Source organism: Megalops cyprinoides, chromosome 16 (genome assembly GCF_013368585.1).
Source record: "Megalops cyprinoides isolate fMegCyp1 chromosome 16, fMegCyp1.pri, whole genome shotgun sequence".
NCBI classification, from domain to species: domain Eukaryota; kingdom Metazoa; phylum Chordata; class Actinopteri; order Elopiformes; family Megalopidae; genus Megalops; species Megalops cyprinoides.
In genome coordinates, this window is record NC_050598.1 from 20968275 (window position 1) to 20990752 (window position 22478).

At 51.2% G+C, this 22478-nt stretch overlaps 1 protein-coding gene across 6 annotated transcripts in view; it reads left to right on the top strand.

Annotated features, from left to right (window-relative positions):
• Nucleotides 1-22028, top strand: part of fam13b (family with sequence similarity 13 member B) — a 47384-nt gene extending 25356 nt beyond the window's left edge. For 2 of the 6 annotated variants that reach the window (XM_036547529.1, XM_036547530.1), the window contains exons 8-24: nt 3909-3950; nt 5409-5504; nt 5683-5830; nt 7222-7328; nt 8037-8091; nt 8201-8321; nt 9153-9218; nt 11620-11830; nt 12094-12232; nt 12346-12427; nt 12797-12946; nt 13505-13728; nt 14045-14128; nt 14492-14587; nt 14905-15170; nt 19163-19264; nt 19660-22028. In XM_036547529.1, coding sequence (XP_036403422.1) covers nt 3909-3950; nt 5409-5504; nt 5683-5830; nt 7222-7328; nt 8037-8091; nt 8201-8321; nt 9153-9218; nt 11620-11830; nt 12094-12232; nt 12346-12427; nt 12797-12946; nt 13505-13728; nt 14045-14128; nt 14492-14587; nt 14905-15170; nt 19163-19264; nt 19660-19783 — 2113 coding nt within the window. In that variant the 3' untranslated portion in view covers nt 19784-22028. The remainder of the gene's footprint in view (nt 1-3908; nt 3951-5408; nt 5505-5682; nt 5831-7221; nt 7329-8036; nt 8092-8200; nt 8322-9152; nt 9219-11619; nt 11831-12093; nt 12233-12345; nt 12428-12796; nt 12947-13504; nt 13729-14044; nt 14129-14491; nt 14588-14904; nt 15171-19162; nt 19265-19659) is intronic. The other 4 variants (XM_036547532.1, XM_036547534.1, XM_036547535.1 and 1 more) reach the window with 4 other exon arrangements.
• Nucleotides 22029-22478: the final 450 nt, after the last annotated feature.

A 22478-nucleotide genomic window follows, 5' to 3' on the forward strand; every position in this document is an offset into this window, starting at 1 on the left:
CACCTCACTCCTTGAGCACTGGTGCTCCTTTGAAGCAACCTTAAAAGTTGAAACTCTGTTTTGTTGAGGTTGCATGCTTGCCCCCGCTGTTGTACCTCTCTGCTTAATTTAGAATCGCAGATGAATCATCTCAGCTAGTCTTTCCCAGCATCATGCTTTGTCCCTCCTTTTGGGTCGCTAGTCAGTTATGTCGGGGTTAGAGAACACAGGCACAAGCAGGAATATGACGTTCCAGTAAATACAGATAAGGTTGCATGGACCTCAGAGTGTTGCTCTGTGGTGCTTACCCAATGTCTGCAAGACAGAATTCTACCTTAGAAATAATATTCCGCAACAGGCCTGACATATCTGTCTTGTCTCTGTCTTTTTCATTTTCTCTTCTGTAGAATGAATGTGTGCTACCCATGAACAGTGGTCTGGTGTGTTACAGTGGTACAGATATACGGATGAGTGGGTCACAGCAAATATCTGAGGGATCTGTAATGCTTACAGTAAGCCAGTGTTTTTTTTTCCAGCTGGTCTAAACAGTGAACAGTTCTGGGAACACTCTTAAGCTTTCTGGACTTCCCACTCGCGGCTCTGACAAGACCTTGACATAAGGAGGAGTGTGAGGGTGTAATAGTTCAGTGTTCCTCATTGGGGTGACGGACAAAATGGGGAAAGCTTAAAATGGACTGTCCGAGCTAACACCGCTCCGGCCCACCATCCCCCTGGGCCCGATTGTGTCAGGGCTATAAATGAAGCCTGTCCCAGCAGCGAGGTGTCCCACTGCCAAGTGGATCTTGGAATACTGCACAGGTTATATAAAAGACAAAGTTGGCAGGATGACGAGTGTCAGGGTGCATGTGTTTGTGAGGGTGTTGGGGGCGGGGGGGGCATGGTGAATGGGGGTGGGAGGGGTAGCTAATGAGGAGGTCTGTGATTGGCTGGCCAGCCAGACTGCACCATTGCATCAGTCAGCCCTGTATTTGAGCAGGGGTCCGGATTCTTTACTGCAGCACTTTTCAGCTGAGAGTGCCGAGCCCTGCACCAAGGCAGCCAGCAGGTCCAGGACACCGCAACATGTACCCCGGCGGTCTGTGCGCACTCCTCGACTTACTGATACAGACTTTATCGCCGCAAAGCGCTCAGTCCGGATAACCAGACGCCCAGGAAAAAGGAACGGGCAGAGCCAAACCACAGATAAATGAAAATGGCTTGTGAGATTCTGCTTCACAGGTAAAGTGAAGGGGGGAGGGGTTAAGGGAAGGAGGTAAGGTGTCTCAGTAGTGAGGCGTATGTTGTAGGTTTCAGGCATGTGGCACACCAGAGTATTAACTGAATTACTGGTTTTCGTGTGACTGTTAATCTGTTAGACTTCTCAATTTGTGACGGTCTGTGGGGGTGATGTATTGTATACCTCCTTCTCTTCTCTGTTGAGGCACTGCCTGGGGACTTTAACCCGACAGCTCTCAACGGAGGAGACTGCAGCGTGACATTGTGGCTAATAAGTCAGCTCTGCCCCAGCTCTCACGGGACAATATGACGCATTTCAAAGGATGTCAGATGAGCCTTTCTGCGCTGCTGGGGGTATACGGGGGGGGGGTGTTGGGCATGTGCGGCTTTCGTGAAGGTTCCAGCTGAAACGCAGAATGTACAGCCCCGTGCTGAGAAGCAGCGAGCAGCAGAGAGGCAGTGCTGAGCACCGCAGCCCTGCTGAATCACAGCCGGTGCCCGGCTCCCGCCTGAACGCCGCGTCTCCGCACATCCCAGGCACCGGTCTGTGTACGTGCGTGTGCGCACACGTCAGCCAAGCTGAGCCAGACCCCTGTACAGCCTCCCGGCCATCAACGGCATCTGATCCTTTGATGAGCCAGAAGATCCCACTGAGTGGTCATTTGGCTCTAACAGCAGATAATTCGATCTTCCTCTCTTATGCCTGTCATGGCTGTATTTCCCATCTTAGTACAAGTAATATGTATCGGCTTCTCGCCCTTCATCTGTCTGTGATTTAAATGGAGCATGTTTGTAATCTGTCATAGCAACAGATGATGACTAGGGTGAGAAAGCTCTCCTATTAACTGTAAGGGGGAGAATGTGAGAGGTAAATCACTGCTGGGGCAGGACGGGTAGGAGAGGAGTGCGGAGGTGAACTTCCCTGAAGACCACTCAGATGGCACTGCTGTTTATTAGTCTATAGATAGACACAAAGTTCAAAAACCTGCGTGAGTCAGGCAGACTCCAGGAATCTGTGTGTAATTAATGACACAGCCAGCAAAATCATACCATTACCAAAATTGTATGTGTGTACAGATTATGTAAACACCTTCAGATTTTGTAGAAGCTAAGAAAGGTGAGCTTTAGTCATTGGCTCTATGCTTGCTGTTGGAGTGTAGTGAGCGTGACAGGTTTTGCTTTCCCAGATGCGGGGGCAGAGGTGCAGTAATCACCTCTCTGCCATCCGGTTTAAGTCTTGCTAAATAACTTGGTTTGAGTGGAAGAGTTACCATAATTAATATTGCAGCACAAAACTCTTGCTTATGGCTGGGTGTTTACCACATGAATTCAACAGTACTGCCATTGTTCATTACTTGGACAGAAGCACATTTCTTTCGTAAGACTGGTCTAGTTCAGACAATCCCATGCCTCTTCCAAGACAGGGGAGCTGTGCTTGAGGTACTTGGGGCTTTTCTGTATGTTTGCTCGAATTTGGACCAGGACACCCCTCAGCCTTTGTGGGAGATCCTCTGCTTTCCTTTGTCCAAGGGTTCAATACTGGCAGTATTTTGAATTTGCCTACCTTCTCTCCAAGGGGCGGGTCAGAATTAGAAGCTGTTGCCCTGCATTTATGCAACAGGTGCCGGTCTGCCCTGACCTGCTTCTCTCCTCCCGTCAGGCACCGGGCAGCTCTCAAGGACAGTGTGGCAATGGCAGACACTGCTCATCTTTCCCCCCCACAGAGGGGGAACAGGGAGCCATGCAAGCCTTAATAATTAAAAGGCATTGATTGTATTTCTGCCCCTGCTCAGAGGTGTGATTGTTACATTTAACCTGTCAGGACTACCACCAGCCAGCATCACACCGGAGAGATTCGGGTCCATTTCTTTTCATTAGGGCAGAGGATGGTCTAGTAAACTGAGGCTTCTAAGTGAAACACAAGAGATGACAGACGTTGTGATTGATGAAGAGAACGCAGGAAATCGCCTGTCAGATGCTTGTACATGAAAAGAATAGCGCCGAGCACAGCCTGTCCCATAAACAGATTCACTTAATAGTTTTGAGATGGTGAATTTGCATAGGCATTCCTCTGGAACCCACCCAGCCCACATCAGATGTTTAGGTCGCTCCTCCTCTTTCATGCTGCTGTTGCCACCCGCCGGGGGGGGTCCTCGCATCTGACACCGGCAGCGAAGTCGCACAGGCCGTTATGTAAGCTGACATTTCTGGCGTGCCTGGGTTTGTTTATGAGCAGGGGAGGACTGCTGAATCAACCCTGACTTCCTGTCAGCTGTCACAGTGCTGACCAGTGTAGCATCTTGTTTGACATTTAGCCAGGATCATAGGGAACCCTGTTTTGTATGCGGCTGTTTTTATGTCGCAAGGAGGTAAGGAATAAACAGGCTTCTCCTGCTGCTTTTGTGGTGCCACCGAGCAGAGAAGTGCATGCTGGGAGCAGCTGGGAAAGGTGAGTAGCACTGAGCAGAAGGTGTCCTGCGATGGCATTCCCTGTGGTCTGCAGCGTCCAGCCCTGGCACTATCAAGTAACTCGTCTGGATTAAAGCCCGGGTCAGCCAAGGCCGAGACCCGGGGGCCGTCCTGCCCTCCACCGCCCCGCGGTACTTTCCCACCCTGGGGGGGGAAGCGAACGCCATGGACCTCTCAGCTGGCGTCATGTGTCTAACGGTGCCTCTCTCCTTCCTCTCTTCCAGTTCGCACATCTCATCCATCAGCATCCTGCCAGGATCTGCAGAGTAAGTAAAGCCGCCTCTGTTAGCTGAAAGCAGATGACACATTCTCACAGAGGGCAGGGTCTGAGCTGCTCCTGGCTCGTCAGGAGCATGCCCAGTAGCACTACAGGGGAAATGCCTGATGGGAACACTGGGTCAATATATGCCTGCTGCTACTATAGATTTTCTCTTTACATTTTTTTTTTCATACGTTGATAGAAGATCAATTTTAAAGAAAGCACTGGTTAGTGTCAGAAGGTGACTCACATTGAGCAGAATCTTTTTGTTGATGTCCTAAATATGGCCATCCTATTATCACTAGCTAGACAACTCCCTAAAAAACACAAAAATGCATACATATGCAAAAGTATTCTAACGCAGGTGCCTTAACAATAATGACACTTACGAGTAGTAAACAATGTAATCTGTGGTCGTCGTTAAAACACAAAGGTCGAAGCTCCTTTCAAAACCGCTTTGGCGCCTCCATCAAACGGCCGCTTTTATTATGCGTGTGCCCTGGGGGCAAACACAGCTACATGTGACACAGGTCTTAAAAGCCTCAGAAAGCAGGTCGGTGCTTTTGTTTGGTTTAATGTATTGGAGGCAAATTCTAAGAGCAGAAACAAATGAGATTATGGTCCAGGGCCAAGGCAAGGTCTGTCTGATGTGCCATCGAGTGAGAGGCAGCTGCCCTGGCCAGACGACCGAGGGGATAGAGGAGCCGTGACCTGAGCCGCACAGCGAGGGACACCAGATTATTGGCAGCAGATGACTTTTCAGGCAGTATCTATCTGACACTCTTTGGCTGAATTGAGTCTCGACTGACTTAGTGTCACTGTGAGCTGATTGCTCTTCACCTTCAGGCTTGGTCAGCAGATCTCTCATATGTTGTGACTGCAGTAGCAGTAAGAACAGCAAACAGTGCCCACAGCACGGATACTCAGAACGCCCCCGCCCCCCTCCTGACGTGGGTAATGATGCTCTGCACTGTAACCTTGCGGAGCTCAGCGCAGCGAGCTGGGCACATGTTCCCAGCAGCTGCCGGAGGCCTGGGAAATGTGGGAGGCGGCAGTGCGTTCAGCAAGCAGGAGACCTGCCAGGCAGAGCTGTACGGCTCCGCACCCCCACCCACACCGCTGCATGGCCATTGCCCTTAGATGGCCCTGCATTCACCCCCCATCACTGGACCTGAATCACACAGAGCCGGGGGGTGGTGTGGAGGAGCAGTAAGCAAGCAGGCCTCAGGGCTCTGTGCTGTGGGTTCTGGGTTCTGGTCCCTTAGCTACTTGTTACTGCTCGGTGTAGCACAGATGCCTGGATTGCTCCAGTTAAACCCAGCTGTGTGCGTTAAGTGGGTCATGGAAGTGTACAGTGTGTTCAGAAGCAGGTATATAGAGATGGAAACAAGGCAACCCCACTGTGTTAAAGCCATCTGACATCTGCTGATGCCGCTAACAAGCACTGCGGTTTGTGTGTCCACAGTATCATCGAGAGGGCCATCCGATCTGCAGTGGAGCAGCACTTCTTAGATCTACAGAGCTCCATCGACCAGGAGATCAGCAGCTATGAAGGCCAGGGGTGAGAGCAACGCACACAGATGCTTATCAAACCGCTGCTTTTGCTGCTTACATGGAAGAGAGAGAGTTTAGTCAGAACTACCTTATCGAAATGCAGTGCTAATAGATTTCCTGTATCCTGTCTGTGTGTGTGTGTGTGTGTGTGTGTGTGTGTGTGTGTGTCCTGGTTGGATCCTCAGAGAGGACCCTGCTGAAGAGGCAGTGACCACTGAAACAGGCGAACATGGCAATTTGACCAGCTCCCAAAGCGAGGATGCCCACAGCAGCGCCCTCCAGCCTGTCACAGAGATGGACCAGTGTTCAGGGCCCACGGAAGGGGAGCAGCAGGTTGGTGTCCCTCCACAGAGCCAGCTTGCAGAGCAGAATGTGGGCAGGACAAACAGCCCTGTTGACTAGGCATGTCTGGAGAATGCTGACAATATTGAGCGCTGTTACATATTGGCCGGAGACTCTCCATTACAAGGACCAGGCTTGTTATCAGCAGGGCCCTGTCATTTTAACGCACAACAAAGATCATCATTCACTGGGGCCCGCTCAGTCCTGGGAGATGGGGGGGGAAAACAAGGGGATGGCTTGTCAGATAACAGACCCTGTTCTGTTCTTGGGAGGTACAAACAGTCCTGGCTTTAGTGATCAGCATGCTAGAGAAGACACTGTGGATAAATCCCATTCCCATGCGCTGTTGAGAGAGAGAGAGAGATGCCATCCAGACAGCCGTTTACAGCGCATGCCGTGGGACCGTGAGCCACCAGCTGTTTCCATGCGCTGTGGGGATGGAGTGCGAGCCCCTCAGGAGAGAGAAATGGGCCATCGGCAGGCCTTGTGCTACCCGTGCTGGGGACTGGATACAGATCTGGCAAAACAGCACCCCCCCCACCAGTGCTTTAACGGGCCCTTAAAATGGGTCATGCTCTTTTAATAGCCGGCCTACGAATGACAGCAACACCTGCAAACCGCAGACGGGCCCCCTTATTACCACGGATCCAGCCAGTCAGAACCGGCGGCCGACTTTTCAGAGTACATCCTTCAAAACAGCGCAAACCGTAAACATGCCAAAAAGCTCGTCTCATCACCATATACGGCGCTTAAGGGTTCAATACATATATTTCATAGTTGATGTTGTCTCTTCTAAAAATATTGATCTTACTTATGCGTTGGCTTTATTGAAGCGTGGAAATGCCAGAGTACATGGTTCATGTAGCTCTAAAGAGAACATGAATAATACTCATGCATTGAAGTTGCCCCTAAAAGGATATTTATTGAGCAGAACAGATACAACCTAGGGGAGGTCCATCAATTATATAGTGATACTGAATACAGTACAGTATAATACATGTTTAAGCAATGACAATATGTAAATTCAGTTTACTATTAATTTATAATTGATATGTTTACAGTTATTATTTTGCCCTTTATTTTCATTTGCAGTTGAAATATAACAGTTAACAGCTTGCAGTTCAGTCATCCATGACAGGGTAGAAAAAAGTCAGCTGCACTTCTCCTGACAGAGCCCAGGATGCTGAAAACACTGTCTGCTGGTTTTTCTGGATTTGCCTTGCACCTGTGGCTAATTTGGATGTGTCTGTGTTGCCACTGCTCTGTTCACATGGCTCCTAAGGCTAAATCACCAGGGAAATGATGTTTCCAAATGTATATTTGCAAGTAAGGAAAAGGTGGTTTTGCCTTCACAGCTGTGTCAAATGTCTTCCTATCTCCAGGATGTCCAAGGTTCCCCGTCCCACTGCGCCACCCTAGAGGAACCTTCTAGAATGGAGCTTGACACGGAAGCTCTGGTAGATGCTGAAAATAACATCAACACAGCAAGGTTGGGTTCTTAAAATGTTTCAAAATGGCAGATTACCATATTTACTTTTGAACAGTATACCTCTGTGTGAAAAACGGCTGGATTTTGGTCAAACAGCTAATTACATGCTAATCCCCTAAATCTAAACCTGGCACAATTAACAGTAGTTTCACACCTTAAGAGGCGGAAAAAGGGAGAAACAATACATGCACTGTTCACATGGAATTTATTTCCGATAAGCAGGTGGTGTAAAGTTGGATTACATCTTGCCCTGTGTCCTTATGTGGAACCGCTTAGTGTTGCCTGTTCGTACATTTGTGAGGCTGTAACAATTTCTCCTGAAGTCACTGGAAGAGCTCCATGGCACATACCCCTGTTAATGTTGCTAACTCTCGATCTGTACCGCTATCTTCTGCGGTGTCTGGGCTTGTCAGCGATGCAGTTTATTTAGTCACAGTTCATCACAGTTCGTTACGTTCTGCATATCGCTGTGCAAATACCCTCTTTGTACACTGCAGAAGCCACCAGCCTGTTTACCCAGAGATATGCGTTGGTAATGGTCTCATGTTCCAGAAGCATAGCCAGTGATTGTTTTAGTCGGCAATAATGTGCCACGGCCAACAGGCCTTGTGATATCCATGAAGATGTATGCTACAAACGTTACCAGTAAGGTTCTGCGTGCAGCTGCGCACCCCAGCCGGTCTGATGTGGTCTGTTTCGTCTTTGCAGACAGGAAAGCTGCCAGGTGTGTGAGAAGATGGATAGAACAGATCTTATCACCTGTGTAAGTTAAAACATTTCTCCTCGTTCCCCTGTCATTGGGGTAACCGTTGCGCTCAGGCGGAGTGTGTGCGGGGTGTTTTACCGTCTCTCCCCGTCCTCATTCTTCTCAGAGGACCAGCGAGGGAGCGTGTGACCTGAACGCCAACTCGGAGTCCAGGGACTGTCCCAACCCACCGGCCAGCGCCCCTCGCCTGGACCTGCGCCACATCTTTCCCGACGGGGAGTGGGAAGGTAACCCTCCTGCGATCCTCTCTGTGCTACGGAGTGTGCATGCATGCATGTTTGCACGTGTTCAAGCGGAGAGTGCAGGCCAGGATTCCATTCCGCACGTAAAAGGAAGTATGCAAATAACTGCAGACCCAGTCTGAGGATGAACATGCAAATTTTCATTTGGTAACCATAAACCCAACGCAAGTAGTCTAATACACACTCAGCTGAATCAACTACTGTAAATCAGCTCAGCGGGAGGGTAGCAGCCCTGGCGGACATCTGTGTTGGCTCCTGGCCACACTGTCCTGTGCGTGAGTGTGTCTGGCGACTCAGTTCAGCTCTGACATTGGCATCAGCAGTAGTATTGGTAAACTGGACTTTGCAGGAAGTGAGTGTGCATGTGTGGACTGGACATTACTCTGACATTTGAAGTGAGTGCGAATGTGTGAAGACTGAACATTGCTCAGCTCGAATGTGCAGAGGCCGTGCGTGTGTGTGTGTGTGTGTGTGTGTGTGCGCGTGTGTGTGCGCGTGTGTGTGCGCGTGTGTGTGCGCGTGTGTGTGCGCGTGTGCGTGCGCGTGTGCGTGCGCGTGTGCGTGTGTATGTGTGTGTGCGTGCGTGCGTGCGTGCGTGCGTGTGTGTGTGTGTGCGTGTGTGTGCGCGTGTGTGCGCGCGTGTGTGTGTGTGTGTGTGTGTGTGTGTGTGTGTGTGTGTGTGCGTGCGTGTGTGCGTGCGTGTGTGTGTGCGTGTGCGTGCGCGTGCGTGCGTGCGTTTGGACTGGACATTGCTGTGTGCTCACCACAGTCTTCTCTGCCATCTCTCCCCCCCTCCCCCCTCCCTCACTTGGCCAGCGCCACGCCCCAACACTTTCCCCCACATAGACTTCTCATGTATGCATCTTCAGAGAGAAGGGCAGGGTAAGTATACACTGATGCTCCACACTCTAGCTACTTACCCTCAGCCCTGTGAAAACGGGGGGCTTCTGAAAAAAAGTGTCTGTTCCAAGTGCCCCCCCCCCCCCACCCCACCTCTTTCCCTGCCAAACTAATCCAGTGTAGCTGAACCCCAAGGGCACTCCATTAAGGCAGGCTGACTCTCATGGTTTTAATGACGGCATCAGCGACAACAGCGAGATTCTGTTAATTAACAGCGAGCGTCTAGAGGCTGACAGAGATGGAAGCACTGCAGTGGCGTGCCAGTGGTAGGCCCCGGAGGGAGCACGCACACAGAGTGTGGCCCCTCTCCCACAGCCTAGATGAAGTTGCCCTTCTCAGCCCTGCCCCTGGCCTCCCAGCTGCCTTGAACCAGCAGTATCAGGGGCCAGGGGCCAGGGCTTTGCCCCCTCTCTTGCTCTCTTTCTCTCTCTCTCTCTCCCCTTCAGTCAGTGTCCACCTTTTTAACCACTCTTTCCAGGCCACAGCAGGACTCTCATCACTTTAATCACTGGCTTGTATTACTGCCTCCAGCATCCCCCAGTCCCCTGCTTTGCTCAGTGCATCTAGGCAGTGTTAATAAGCTGATGGTTAGTAATACCGTCGAAGTGATTATTTGAACAGTATGCGAGCATGCCTGTTTCTCAGGCTTTGCTTTGGACGTCAGGGAAAAGGGCTGGGTGTCAGCTGCTGTCGGCAGTAATAGTGTGTCTCGTCCCTCTTCGTCCCTCTCTGTCCTTGTCTTCACCCACTGAAATGCACATGCCGGGTGTGCATTTCGCCATCTGTAAATGGACGATATCAGATGAGCGCTGCGCAGCTCTAATCTTCCCAGTGACACCTGCCCAGCTGTCTCTCTGGCACTTTACCTGAGTGGCTGTGCCGCTGGAGGTGTCCGCCGCGCTTTACCGACGGCCTCCCACGTGTCCCCAAAGCCGAGGCCCACACAGTCACACACAGCTCCTTACTGTGGTTTCATAGAGCGAGCGGCACACAGACAGAGACCTCTCTCTCTGTCCACAGCCTCTTTCCGCAGGCGTGCCAGTGAGCGAATCTCCCCTCCAACGCAGGGCCCGGCGGCTGCTGTCCCGCACTCTGTCGCAAACATCTCCGCTTTTCATTCCGCCCGAGCTTTTGATTACATAATTGGATCAATTATGATGCTAAATTAAGATGGAGGGGCCGTGTGCTTACTCAGACACTCAGCGTTTTTTAAGCACACGCTCACCGGCAACAACACAGTATAACCGCTGATCCAATTATGGAATTAAGAGCGCGGATGGATCCAAAACAGAAACACCTGTGGCACAGCAGGATCAGAGCTGACCCCCACCTGGATTTAACCCGTGATTACTCATGGATGCTTCTGCGTCTTCCTCATGGTCCAATAGGCATCGCAGCACAAGGGCCACAACACAGTGCTCACAGTGTGAAGCCTATTGCAATGCTCGCTTCTGCTGTTGAAAATGTGCATGTAGTATCTGCTGCCAGGATGGGGATTAGAAAGGGTGTTTTTGTGATGAGCTCAGTAGACAGTTCTTGTCCAGAAAATAAAATCCACATGTTGTATTGACTTTAAATATGACATATAACCGTATATGGCATGTCAGTGTGTACATTCTATTTTGAGGATATCCAGGGGTCACTCAAACAATACTAACAAAAAATTGGAAGACTGGGATGCTTAGCTGTATCAGTAAATTGCCACTGCTCTACTAATAATGGGCAAGTTGGGCCTTACTAAGCACTGAATCCAGTTAAGTAGTAGAGCACAACATTTAATTGCTGGGTGTACCACACAGTTGCAGTTTGATCAAACCCTGAAGCCCAGATGAAATGAATCGTATCAATAAGAGTGCCTGCTTCAGACAGTGTCCTGCTCAGAGAGGTGCACCTGTGCTTAGTGCTTTGTAAAGATCCACTTGCCGGCTTCTTATGTAGTGCGGACCTCTCTGTTTTCTGTCTAACTCTGAAGGCATTCAGTATGTAGTATTCTTTCTCCGCCCTCACTCACAACTCACTGGACCCCAAACACCCCCTCCCCTCCATCCGTCTTCAACCCTGTGGAGTTACATGGCTTCCTATTGTGGACTCTTACTCTCCTGTGTTGTTTTTTGTTTGATTGTGTGTGTGTGTGTTTTTTTTTTTTGTTTTGGGAGGGGCAGGGGGGTTGGGTGGGTGTGTGTGTGTGTGTGTGTGTGTGTGTGTATATGGGGGGGTTGTGTGCACTGTCCGGCTCCTACCGTGTCTCTAAGCAACCCAGCGCTGTGGTAACACCTTCCTCCAGAGTTGAGCTGGAGCTGGGGGTGGCTCGATGAGGGCTGACTCACCTGCACAGACCCTGTGGTGTAACCCAGCGCTGTTTGTCTGTCTGTGCCCCCTCCAGACCCTGTGCCCGCCTTCAAGTCGTGGCAGGAGGAGAGTGAGTCGGGCGAGGCGCAGCTCTCGCCCCTGGCGGGGCGCATGGTACCCCTGCCCCTGGAGGAGGACACCCATCCGCTGCTCGCGCGCCGCTTCTTGGACTTTGGACACAGCCAGCGCTTCCTCCAGCAGGACCCCGACGTTACTTCCCCCACCAAAGCGCTGTCCTGTGGGAGGTAGGAGACCCCCCCCCCCCAGGTCCTCCAGAGTCTCCACACGCACACCCACCTTCTCTGACGCTTCAGTCAGGGCCTCTGCAGCCCGCCTGGGCGGCTTTATCACTTTATCGCATTTGCATGCTGATGAATAAACATGAGACATTGACCGTGGGTAAACAGCGCTGTGTCGAGAGTGGGAGGTGCTGCTGCGGTTTAGACGGCACAGGGCCTCTGATGTTGCCTCTGATGTTTCCTCCGCCTCTGTCCCTCCCCTGGTGTAGGCCTCGCCGTGCCTCCTTCAGTTCCAAAGAGAGTGTGAAGGGGGACAACGTCACCCACCAGCTCACCAAGAAACTCCAGAACCTCAAGAAGAAGATCAAGCAGTTTGAGGAGCAGTTTGAGAAGGAGAAGAACTACAAGGTGGGCAGTGCTTGTCTCTGAAGTTGTTAATGTATGCGGGTTTTTCTGTAAGAGAAGTGTATAAAGCGGATGTGATGTGAACCCGATCTCACAGTAATCCCATTCCTTCACAGCCGTCTCACGGAGACAAGGCAGCTAACCCAAAGGTCTTGAAGTGGATGACAGATCTCACTAAAATCCGGAAGCAGGTCAAAGGTAAGCCTGATCTCTTGTTCTCTCTCTCTTGGGAGGGAGGGAGAAAAGGGTCTTCCAGTGGGGGAGGGAGGAGGTGGTGTTTGGGCTAGGGGGAGCGGGCCTTGTGTGTGCGATTTTCTGTGTTGCGGGCAGCTAGGCACGGCCGTATCCCCCCCAGTCCTGTCTGAGAGCTGAGCCCTGGGCCTGGGGTGTTATCACTGCATGCTTAGAGTCGCCATCGGCCTCACACGGGCCGAGCCCCGCGGAAGAGCCCCTTCACTGTGTCAGCCACCCATCTTCCTTGTCCATTCCATCTGACTCCCCGAGAGGAGGTGCCGCGCCGAATAAGTTTCTCTCTTTCTTTAAAAATCCGGACGTCCCCGTCGGCAGGAAGACAGCATCTGTATCCCAAAGGGTCCCTGAGGCACCTGGCAGTGCTTCAGTCATACAGACGCCACTCCTCTTCCTCCTCCGCCCCGAACACACCCCACTTAACACTCGCACGCCCCCTCACTGCCTCTAGACAGGCGCCCCACTTCAGTAAGTACGCTGACCGGCAGTAAGTAGATACAACACTTGACTTGTTGAGTTTTACCTGTGTTAAGCAGCGTCCGACCAGAGTCAATGGTCACGCAGAATCACATGACAGATGGGGGGGGGCCATGTCCGCATGCCTGTCTCCTGTAGTGGTGAACTGTGGTGAACGTGGGGGGATGTTGTTATTGGGGGGAGGTCGTCTTTGTGCTAAGTTGTCCCTAAGTGCTGGGCTTTGGACTAGCCACATCAAGGCGTCCATCTTTCCCAAGCAGTTGTCTGGAGTTCCAAAGGTCACAGAGGGATGCTGACCTGTGTTTTACGGAGCTCCACATATGCTACAAGCAGGGATTGTATCCAATCCATGTACTGCGCTGCCTTCGGACCTGCTGCAGTCGTAGCTGCGGGGCTTGTGCGATGCCTTCATTCTCGCTGGCACACTGGGGTCGGGGCAGTCGAGCAGCTGCATGCACGGTTCTGCACGTCTGTCGTCCCCGTGACCGGTGTCTGGGCCCCTCAGAAGTGCTTAATGCCTTGTGTCTCTCCTCTGGTGTTCCCCCCCAGCAGATAGCAAACAGAAGGGCGAGGGTGAGCTGACACCGCAGACCCGGCCCAGGAGCAACACCCTGCCCAAAAGCTTCGGCTCCACACTGGAGCAGAGCTCGCAGGAGGGGAGCTCGGAGGGCGAGGCGCGGGGCCGCCGGCCCACCCGCGAGGAGACCCTGGAGCTGATCCAGCGCCGCATGAAGGGCAAGAGGGAGGAGGACGGCTGGCCCGAGGACATCCGGGTGAGCGGGGCATCCCAGCGTCTCTAAGCGTTCCACAGCCCATTCACACAGCAGAGACTTAAACCGTTCCCTCCTCTGCTCCATAAGGCTCTTTATTCTGGAGTTTTTTATTGCTTGTTTGCTTTTTTATGTACTGTACTTGGCTGTACACACAGAGGTCATTTATCGACTGTAGTAAGTCCGGTAGAGTGCCTGAGGTGCAAGGTAACCACAGCGCTGGAGCCATTAGCCTTTTGATTAGGAGCCCACTTTGCTAAGCCCCACAGCACAACAGCAGCGCCCTTCACTCTGCTCACCACCCCTGTTCTCCCCACAGAAAATGAGCAAGGAGCAGCTGGCCTGTGAGAAGACAGTGCTGCAGAAGAACCTTCTGCACTATGAAGGCCTGCACGGACGCCCCGTAAGTCACACACATACACACATACACACTCACACGCACACACACATACACATATATCCAAGGCCCAGTGTCCTGACACACAGAACCACACACACACACACCCAGGGTCTTGTGTCCCTCCACACACACACACACACACACAAAAAGGCCCAGCATTACACCAAGGAGTGGAGAGTGAGACTTAATCAACCCCAGAATGGGTGGAGCCACAGCGTGCTGTCAATCAGTGAGAACCAATCAATGACTGCGATGGCCAAAGCAAAACCACAGCAAAAGATCCTCACTGGCTGCTCGCGCTGTTATCAGGGTGTAGTATCACAGAGGAGGGCGTGGCTGTAACAGAAGTGTGTTGTGTCTCTGCAGGTGACCCGCGAGGAGCGTCTGGTCGTGAAGCCCCTGTACGACCGATACCGCCTGGTCAAACAGATGCTCACCCGCGTCAGCATCACACCCATCATCGTACGTCACAAACCTGGTTCACTGTTACTGTGGCGGCCACAATGGCTTTGCATGCAGTTTGTGTTTGAACGTGCCGCTGGCAAAAGAATTAGTTTTAAAATTATTAAAAATTCAGCCCTATTGAAAATCAATGATACATGCCTGCTGGTATGAATATGCAGAGATGAGTGATGAGGTTTAGCACCAAGGCGTTTCTCCTGCCGGCTTGTATTGTAATGATTAGATTGACTGTAGTAAATGCAGAGGCTGGTGTTTGCAGTGGTGTGAGCACGAGCAGGGGGTGGTGGTGCCAAAGGGCTTCCTCTGTGTCCCACCAGGCCTCTCCCTCCAGCAAGAGGAGGAGCCAGACCCTGCAGCCCATCATCGAGGGAGAGACCGCCCACTTCTGCGACGAGATCAAGGAGGAGGAAGAGGAGGAGGAGGAGGAGGAGGAGGAGGAGGGGGCGCTGAGCGAGGGCTCCGAGGTCATCGTGGCGCCGGACCCCGCCGCCCAGCCGGACGGCCCGCTCCACCGAAAGATGGAGGACGGCTCCGGGAAGCTGGCCCTGGACCTGCGTCTGTCCAGCTCCAACGCGTCATCCATGTGAGCGCCGTGTCCGCATGCACCCCACACCCACAGCCCTGCGCAGAGGCAGGCTTTTCAGCCACACCCACAGCCCTGCGCAGAGGCAGGCTTTTCAGCCACACCCACAGCCCTGTGCAGAGGCAGGCTTTTCAGCCACACCCACAGCCCTGCGCAGAGGCAGGCTTTTCAGCCACACCCACAGCCCTGCGCAGAGGCAGGCTTTTCAGCCACGCCCACAGCCCTGCGCAGAGGCAGGCTTTTCAGCCTCAGCCACAGCCCTGCACAGAGGCAGGCTTTTCAGCCACACCCACAGCCCTGCGCAGAGGCAGGCTTTTCAGCCTCAGCCACAGCCCTGCACAGAGGCAGGCTTTTCAGCCACGCCCACAGCCCTGCGCAGAGGCAGGCTTTTCAGCCTCAGCCACACCCACAGCCCTGCGCAGAGGCAGGCTTTTCAGCCACGCCCACAGCCCTGCGCAGAGGCAGGCTTTTCAGCCTCAGCCACACCCACAGCCCTGCGCAGAGGCAGGCTTTTCAGCCACGCCCACAGCCCTGCACAGAGGCAGGCTTTTCAGCCACGCCCACAGCCCTGCGCAGAGGCAGGCTTTTCAGCCTCAGCCACGCCCACAGCCCTGCGCAGAGGCAGGCTTTTCAGCCTCAGCCACAGCCCTGCACAGAGGCAGGCTTTTCAGCCTCAGCCACACCCACAGCCCTGTGCAGAGGCAGGCTTTTCAGCCTCAGCCACACCCACAGCCCTGCGCAGAGGCAGGCTTTTCAGCCACACCCACAGCCCTGCGCAGAGGCAGGCTTTTCAGCCACACCCACAGCCCTGCGCAGAGGCAGGCTTTTCAGCCACGCCCACAGCCCTGCGCAGAGGCAGGCTTTTCAGCCTCAGCCACGCCCACAGCCCTGCGCAGAGGCAGGCTTTTCAGCCACGCCCACAGCCCTGCGCAGAGGCAGGCTTTTCAGCCACACCCACAGCCCTGCGCAGAGGCAGGCTTTTCAGCCACACCCACAGCCCTGCGCAGAGGAAGGCTTTTCAGCCACACCCACAGCCCTGCGCAGAGGCAGGCTTTTCAGCCACGCCCACAGCCCTGCGCAGAGGCAGGCTTTTCAGCCACACCCACAGCCCTGCGCAGAGGCAGGCTTTTCAGCCACGCTCCCGCTCACTGCGCCCGCCTTGGCCAGCCCTTATCTCTCATTACATTACATTACATTACATTCATTTAGCAGAAGCTCTTATCCAGAGCCACTTCCAGCACAATAGAACATAAGTGTATCCATTCAATTTAAATGAGCAACAGTGTCAGACCAGACTAACAACATTCCCAGACCAGTGAGTGTGAGCACAATACAATTGAAGCCCTACCTCAAGTTAACTTGTGCTAACCTGACTAGGCAAGAGAAGCCAAGTAATACTACCACACATCCGTCACAGAATCCAAAACACAATGCAATACTACACCATAAAATAAACAGCATGCACTAGAAGCAGCAGGTGTTAGGGGGCGGGGATTGAGGTGGATCCCAGATGCAGTCTGAAGAGGCCAGTCTCTCGCATGCTGCCCAGCTCGGTCACACAGGCTCCCCACGCATCGCTGAGCGCGTCAGCCAGAGAGCCCGATCGGCTCACGGGCCCCTCATACCACCGGCTATTTCCAGCACCCACCTGGGAGAGGCCGGATATTTATTAGTGTCACTGGCCTCGAAGTCCCAAGCTGGATAAAGGGGGTAATCTCTTTAGAAAGTAAATGACTGCATGATCCAGCACAACTACGCGCGCTAATCCACAGCCGGTTGAAGTGCCGTACATAGCAGCCCCCTCAACATAAACACAACAGCAACAGAGTGGGCCACGTCAATTCCATAGCGGCGTACCAGCACTCTTATATATAAATGTACATGATATCACCAGCACTATTATATATAAATGTACATGATATCACCAGCACTCTTATATATAAATGTACATGATATCACCAGCACTCTTATATATAAATGTACATGATATCACCAGCACTATTATATATAAATGTACATGATATCACCAGCACTATTATATATAAATGTACATGATATCACCAGCACTCTTATATATAAATGTACATGATATCACCAGCACTCTTATATATAAATGTACATGATATCACCAGCACTATTATATATAAATGTACATGATATCACCAGCACTATTATATATAAATGTACATGATATCACCAGCACTCTTATATATAAATGTACATGATATCACCAGCACTCTTATATATAAATGTACATGATATCACCAGCACTATTATATATAAATGTACATGATATCACCAGCACTCTTATATATAAATGTACATGATATCACCAGCACTATTATATATAAATGTACATGATATCACCAGCACTATTATATATAAATGTACATGATATCACCAGCACTCTTATATATAAATGTACATGATATCACCAGCACTATTATATATAAATGTACATGATATCACCAGCACTCTTATATATAAATGTACATGATATCACCAGCACTCTTATATATAAATGTACATGATATCACCAGCACTATTATATATAAATGTACATGATATCACCAGCACTCTTATATATAAATGTACATGATATCACCAGCACTCTTATATATAAATGTACATGATATCACCAGCACTCTTATATATAAATGTACATGATATCACCAGCACTCTTATATATAAATGTACATGATATCACCAGCACTCTTATATATAAATGTACATGATATCACCAGCACTATTATATATAAATGTACATGATATCACCAGCACTATTATATATAAATGTACATGATATCACCAGCACTCTTATATATAAATGTACATGATATCACCAGCACTATTATATATAAATGTACATGATATCACCAGCACTCTTATATATAAATGTACATGATATCACCAGCACTATTATATATAAATGTACATGATATCACCAGCACTATTATATATAAATGTACATGATATCACCAGCACTCTTATATATAAATGTACATGATATCACCAGCACTCTTATATATAAATGTACATGATATCACCAGCACTATTATATATAAATGTACATGATATCAGTGTGTGGCTGGGGGGGGTCCAGCCGTTACTCAGTATTGCAGGTACATAACACTGATAACCATATTCCACCACAATCTCCGCCCCCTAACCCCTGCTACTTGTATTACTTGCTGTTTATTTTACATGTAGTATCGCAGTATGTTAGGGATTCTGTGATTTAGTGACCGCGACATGATAGTGTGTACTAATCAGGTTAGCACAAGTTAACTTGTGGTAGGGTTTGAAGAGTGTTGTGCTCACACTCACAGGTCTGGGAGTTGTGTTAGTCTGGTCTGACACTTGCTCATTCAACTTCAGTGATTATACTTGTGTTCTCTTCTGCTGGAATTTGGTCTGGATGAGAGTGTCTGCTAAATGAATGTTATGTAATATAATTCAAAACCAGTGTAATTGTTACCACTCATCAGACAGTATTAAACCCAGGAAATATTGAGGTTTTTTCCCTACTGAAAACTTCACAGCAAATATTGCTTCCCTGCCTTCCAAGCTGTAGCTGAAGTATTTATGACAAAAGATTTAATGTTTATTCCCTGTTGTTGGCATTGTTGGCAAACATAGCAATGTTAATTTTTTTCCATTGAGTAAATTTCTTGAACATTTTTCAGTTTCATTTAGTCTTTTACGCGTCTGCTGTCCCTCTTATTTGTTAGGGTGTGTCCATGCCACAGAAATCAAATCCAGACCTGTAACCCATGTAATGTATCCGTAATGTAATGGTAGTGTGTCGATGGCTCATTATGTCAGTATCTCATTATTGTCTGTAAATCCTGAAAGAGTTTTATGAAACGGGATCTGTGTTTCTGGCTGAAGGACTCGGCACTTCTTGGTGCAGAGCCTGCTGCTTCCAGTCCTGTGCAGAGTTTAGCATCTGCTGACTGCTAACATGTATGATTCCCCTCCGTGTCCTGCAGGCCAGAACTTCTGGAGCAGCTGTGGAAGGCCAGGGCAGAAAAGAAGAAACTGAGGAAGACTATCCGGGAGTTTGAGGATGAGTTCTACCAGCAGAACGGCAGGTTAGTGTTCCACACACACGTAAACACGCGCGCACACACACGCACGCACATTACACGCACATTACACACACACAGATGCACACACGCACACACCTGTACACTTGAGCCCTCCTTACCCCTCCTTCGCTTTCCCATGAGTGCAGCTGCAGTTCAGGTTTTCCAGGTAAAACCTCATAGGGCTGGTGACAGCAACCAGACTTGCTTTGTAATGAAGCCAGGTCTGTTGAGGTTAACGGTTGCCAGCGTGTACCAGTAGTGTTAGTGAAGCCGCTTTTACTGCAGTACAGCGACCCCTGCTGGCTGTCCCGTGAAGTGTGCCTTGAGAGGAGCGGAGAAAAGGAGCCGTGCATTAGTCACATGACCTCACACGTGCCTGCCCCCCCTCCCCCCTACAGGAACGTACAGAAGGAGGACCGCACCCCCATGATGGACGAGTACAAAGAGTACAAACGGATCAAAGCCAAACTGCGCCTGCTGGAGGTGCTCATCAGTAAGCAGGACTCCTCCAAGTCCATCTAGAAGCCCTGCCGCTGGCTGCCAGGAGCTCGGCACCGGTGAGGTCAGGGGTCGCCGCGTCTGAGCGTGTGTGTGCCAGCCCGCCTCGCGCACACACTCTGAGAACCGCCTCGCCCCACCCACAATGCACCTGAACTCCCGCCCCTCCCCCCCCGGGCCTCACTGCTGTGCCAAGCCGCGCTCTTACCGAAAGACCGGGTGGGGAGCAGCGTCTCTACCCCACCAGTGACTCCATGCGCACCTCTTTACTTCGTTTTGCATTAGTACGGATGGAAGACTTTTTTTTTTTTTTTTCCATCAATTTTCAAGTTCAGATGTTTTTTTGTTGTTGTTTTTCCATTTTCATTTCATGTTCACTTAGTTTCTCATACTGAGAAATGGTTTCCGGGTGGAGAGGGCACACACACAGACCGGTCTGCTTATGCTGCCTGTCGCGTGTGTTTGGACGGAACAAAACGAATACTTCCACGGACGCAAGGCAACTCACCTCCAGCCACTCCTGGATCCATTTTACTGCCTTCATTTTAATCCTCCGATGCACCGAGTGGATATTTTTAAACATGCATGCATGTGTGTATGTATATATTATATTATACATTTGCAGACACATGCATAAATATACATACATGCATATCTGTATGCGCAAACACATGTATGTTACTGTCTGTCATTTTTGTAGGACTAACAGTGGATTTTTGGGTCAAAGATGTAACTGACCGTACAAATACGTGTTGTAGTTTTTCTTTTCAAGCTATATTTACTTGCCACCATGACGACTGACAAAGTTGAACCAAATGATTTTTAACTGGGTATTCCTTTCTTTCTCTGTTGTTTTTTAATGGCATTTGGATGTGTGCAGGGCAGCGGGCAGTGTGGGTTGTTGTACTCGAGCCATGAAAGCTCTGGGCAGAGAACATTTTCGTTCGGTGGGGGAGAGACCGCTCCTCTCTGCCCTTTGAAACTCACGTGAGCTTTCTCTCACTGCCGCGGGCATCACGGCACCCAGGCCAGTAACCGTGCGCTATGAACTGGTCGTCCTGCACCATCGGTACTCTAATATCCTGTTCCATCTGTCAGACTGTCAGATTACTTACTACATATGCAGCTGTTACTGTATCATCAAGTCATCAGGATCGACTCGTGTACATATATCATTTTTTTAAATCATTTTTTTATACTCATGAACTTGCAGATCGGGGGTTTTCGGTACGGTTAAAACAAACATGTCCGAGTAGAGTTTGGGCCGTAACTGCTGTTGAGTAGATATTCTGCGGTGGGCGCTGGGAGTGTAGGTGTGGTGGAGTGTGGAGAGGTCTGCAGTACAGTGTAGACCGGCAGGGTGAGCAGATCACACAGCCTGGCATCTTTATAGGAAGCGGTGAAACATACCAGCGTGCCAGTCACTAGTGCACCCTGGTGATCAGCACCGCTTTCTCCTGTAGATTCCTACTGCCAGCAGTATTGACAGCCCTAGGACAAGGCTACGCCCCCCTCCTAGCTCCACCGCTCCGGGGAACTGTTGACATGTGACCGGGTCTGCAAGACAGCAAGTATTAAGCCCTCAGTGTTGCGTTTCTTGAAAGGCAGGGTGATCTGGAGGGCACGGGAGGGGCGGCGCCCACAAAATGGCCGCCCGCCCCGGCCCGTACGCAGGTCACGACGGTGCTCTGTCTTAATCCCCAATTAGTTGCTCTTAAACGGGACTGCCGGCCTCACGAGGGCCGGTGCGTCAGCTGTGCTCGGGCGTTGCCTGCTAGCGCAGCGCAAGGGCGGTTTCCCTAACCGGGCGCCGCTTACTGCGCTGGAATAGCGCTCTTTCGGGTGGGGCCAAGGGCAGCCGGGGGCGACGCGCGGCGTTCTCACATACGTTTCGCTGCGGTGCTGTGTCTGCATTCCTTCAGTGTATCCGAGGCGCAGGGAGAACACACTACGTTTGCCAGCAGCCGTTTTCCTGGCATTTCTGTCAGCCGGGCCCGGTGCCCCCTCTTTGCACCAGCCCGTCCCGGATTGATCCGCCTGCAGCCTGCTGTTGCGGCTGCTGCTAAACATCTGTCCCTCGAGGCTGTGCCTGTGCTGGGTGGGGTCGCTCTGTCCTCTGAGCTGCATTCCTCCCCAGCCCGGCCGGTGCGGCCCCCGGAACAGCCTGGCTGACCAGCTCGGAGAGGCACGCAGCTGTCCGTCTCTCTGTCTGCTGCTTGTGTCTGTCACCACAAAAGCAGCTGTGCGCGCGCGCGCGTGTGTGTGTGCATGTGTGTGCATGTGTGTGCATGTGTGTGCATGTGTGTGCATGTGTGCGCGTGTGTGTGTGTGTGTGTGTGAGTGTGTGTGTGTGTGTGTGTGCATGTGTGCGCGTGTGTGTGCGCGTGTGTGTGCGCGTGTGTGTGTGTGTGTGAGTGTGTGTGTGTGTGTGTGTGCAGGCTGACCACAAAGCGCCAACCATTCCACTCAGATTCGCTGGTCTGCTTCTTTTTTTTTCCCCCACCACTCCAGTCTCTCTCCTGACTTCTCTTAAGGCTCACCATCAACCACGCACAATACGGGGAACACTTCTTTAAAGACGTCTGTCTTTTCGTGTTGTCGGATCAGCGCTGTGGGTGAGACCGCTGTGCCCTCCGCCTGCCCGCGCTCAGCAGCCCCTTCCTTATCCGTGCACCCTGGCCCGCGACTACGCAGCTCTACGGCGCCCCCTGCAGCCAGG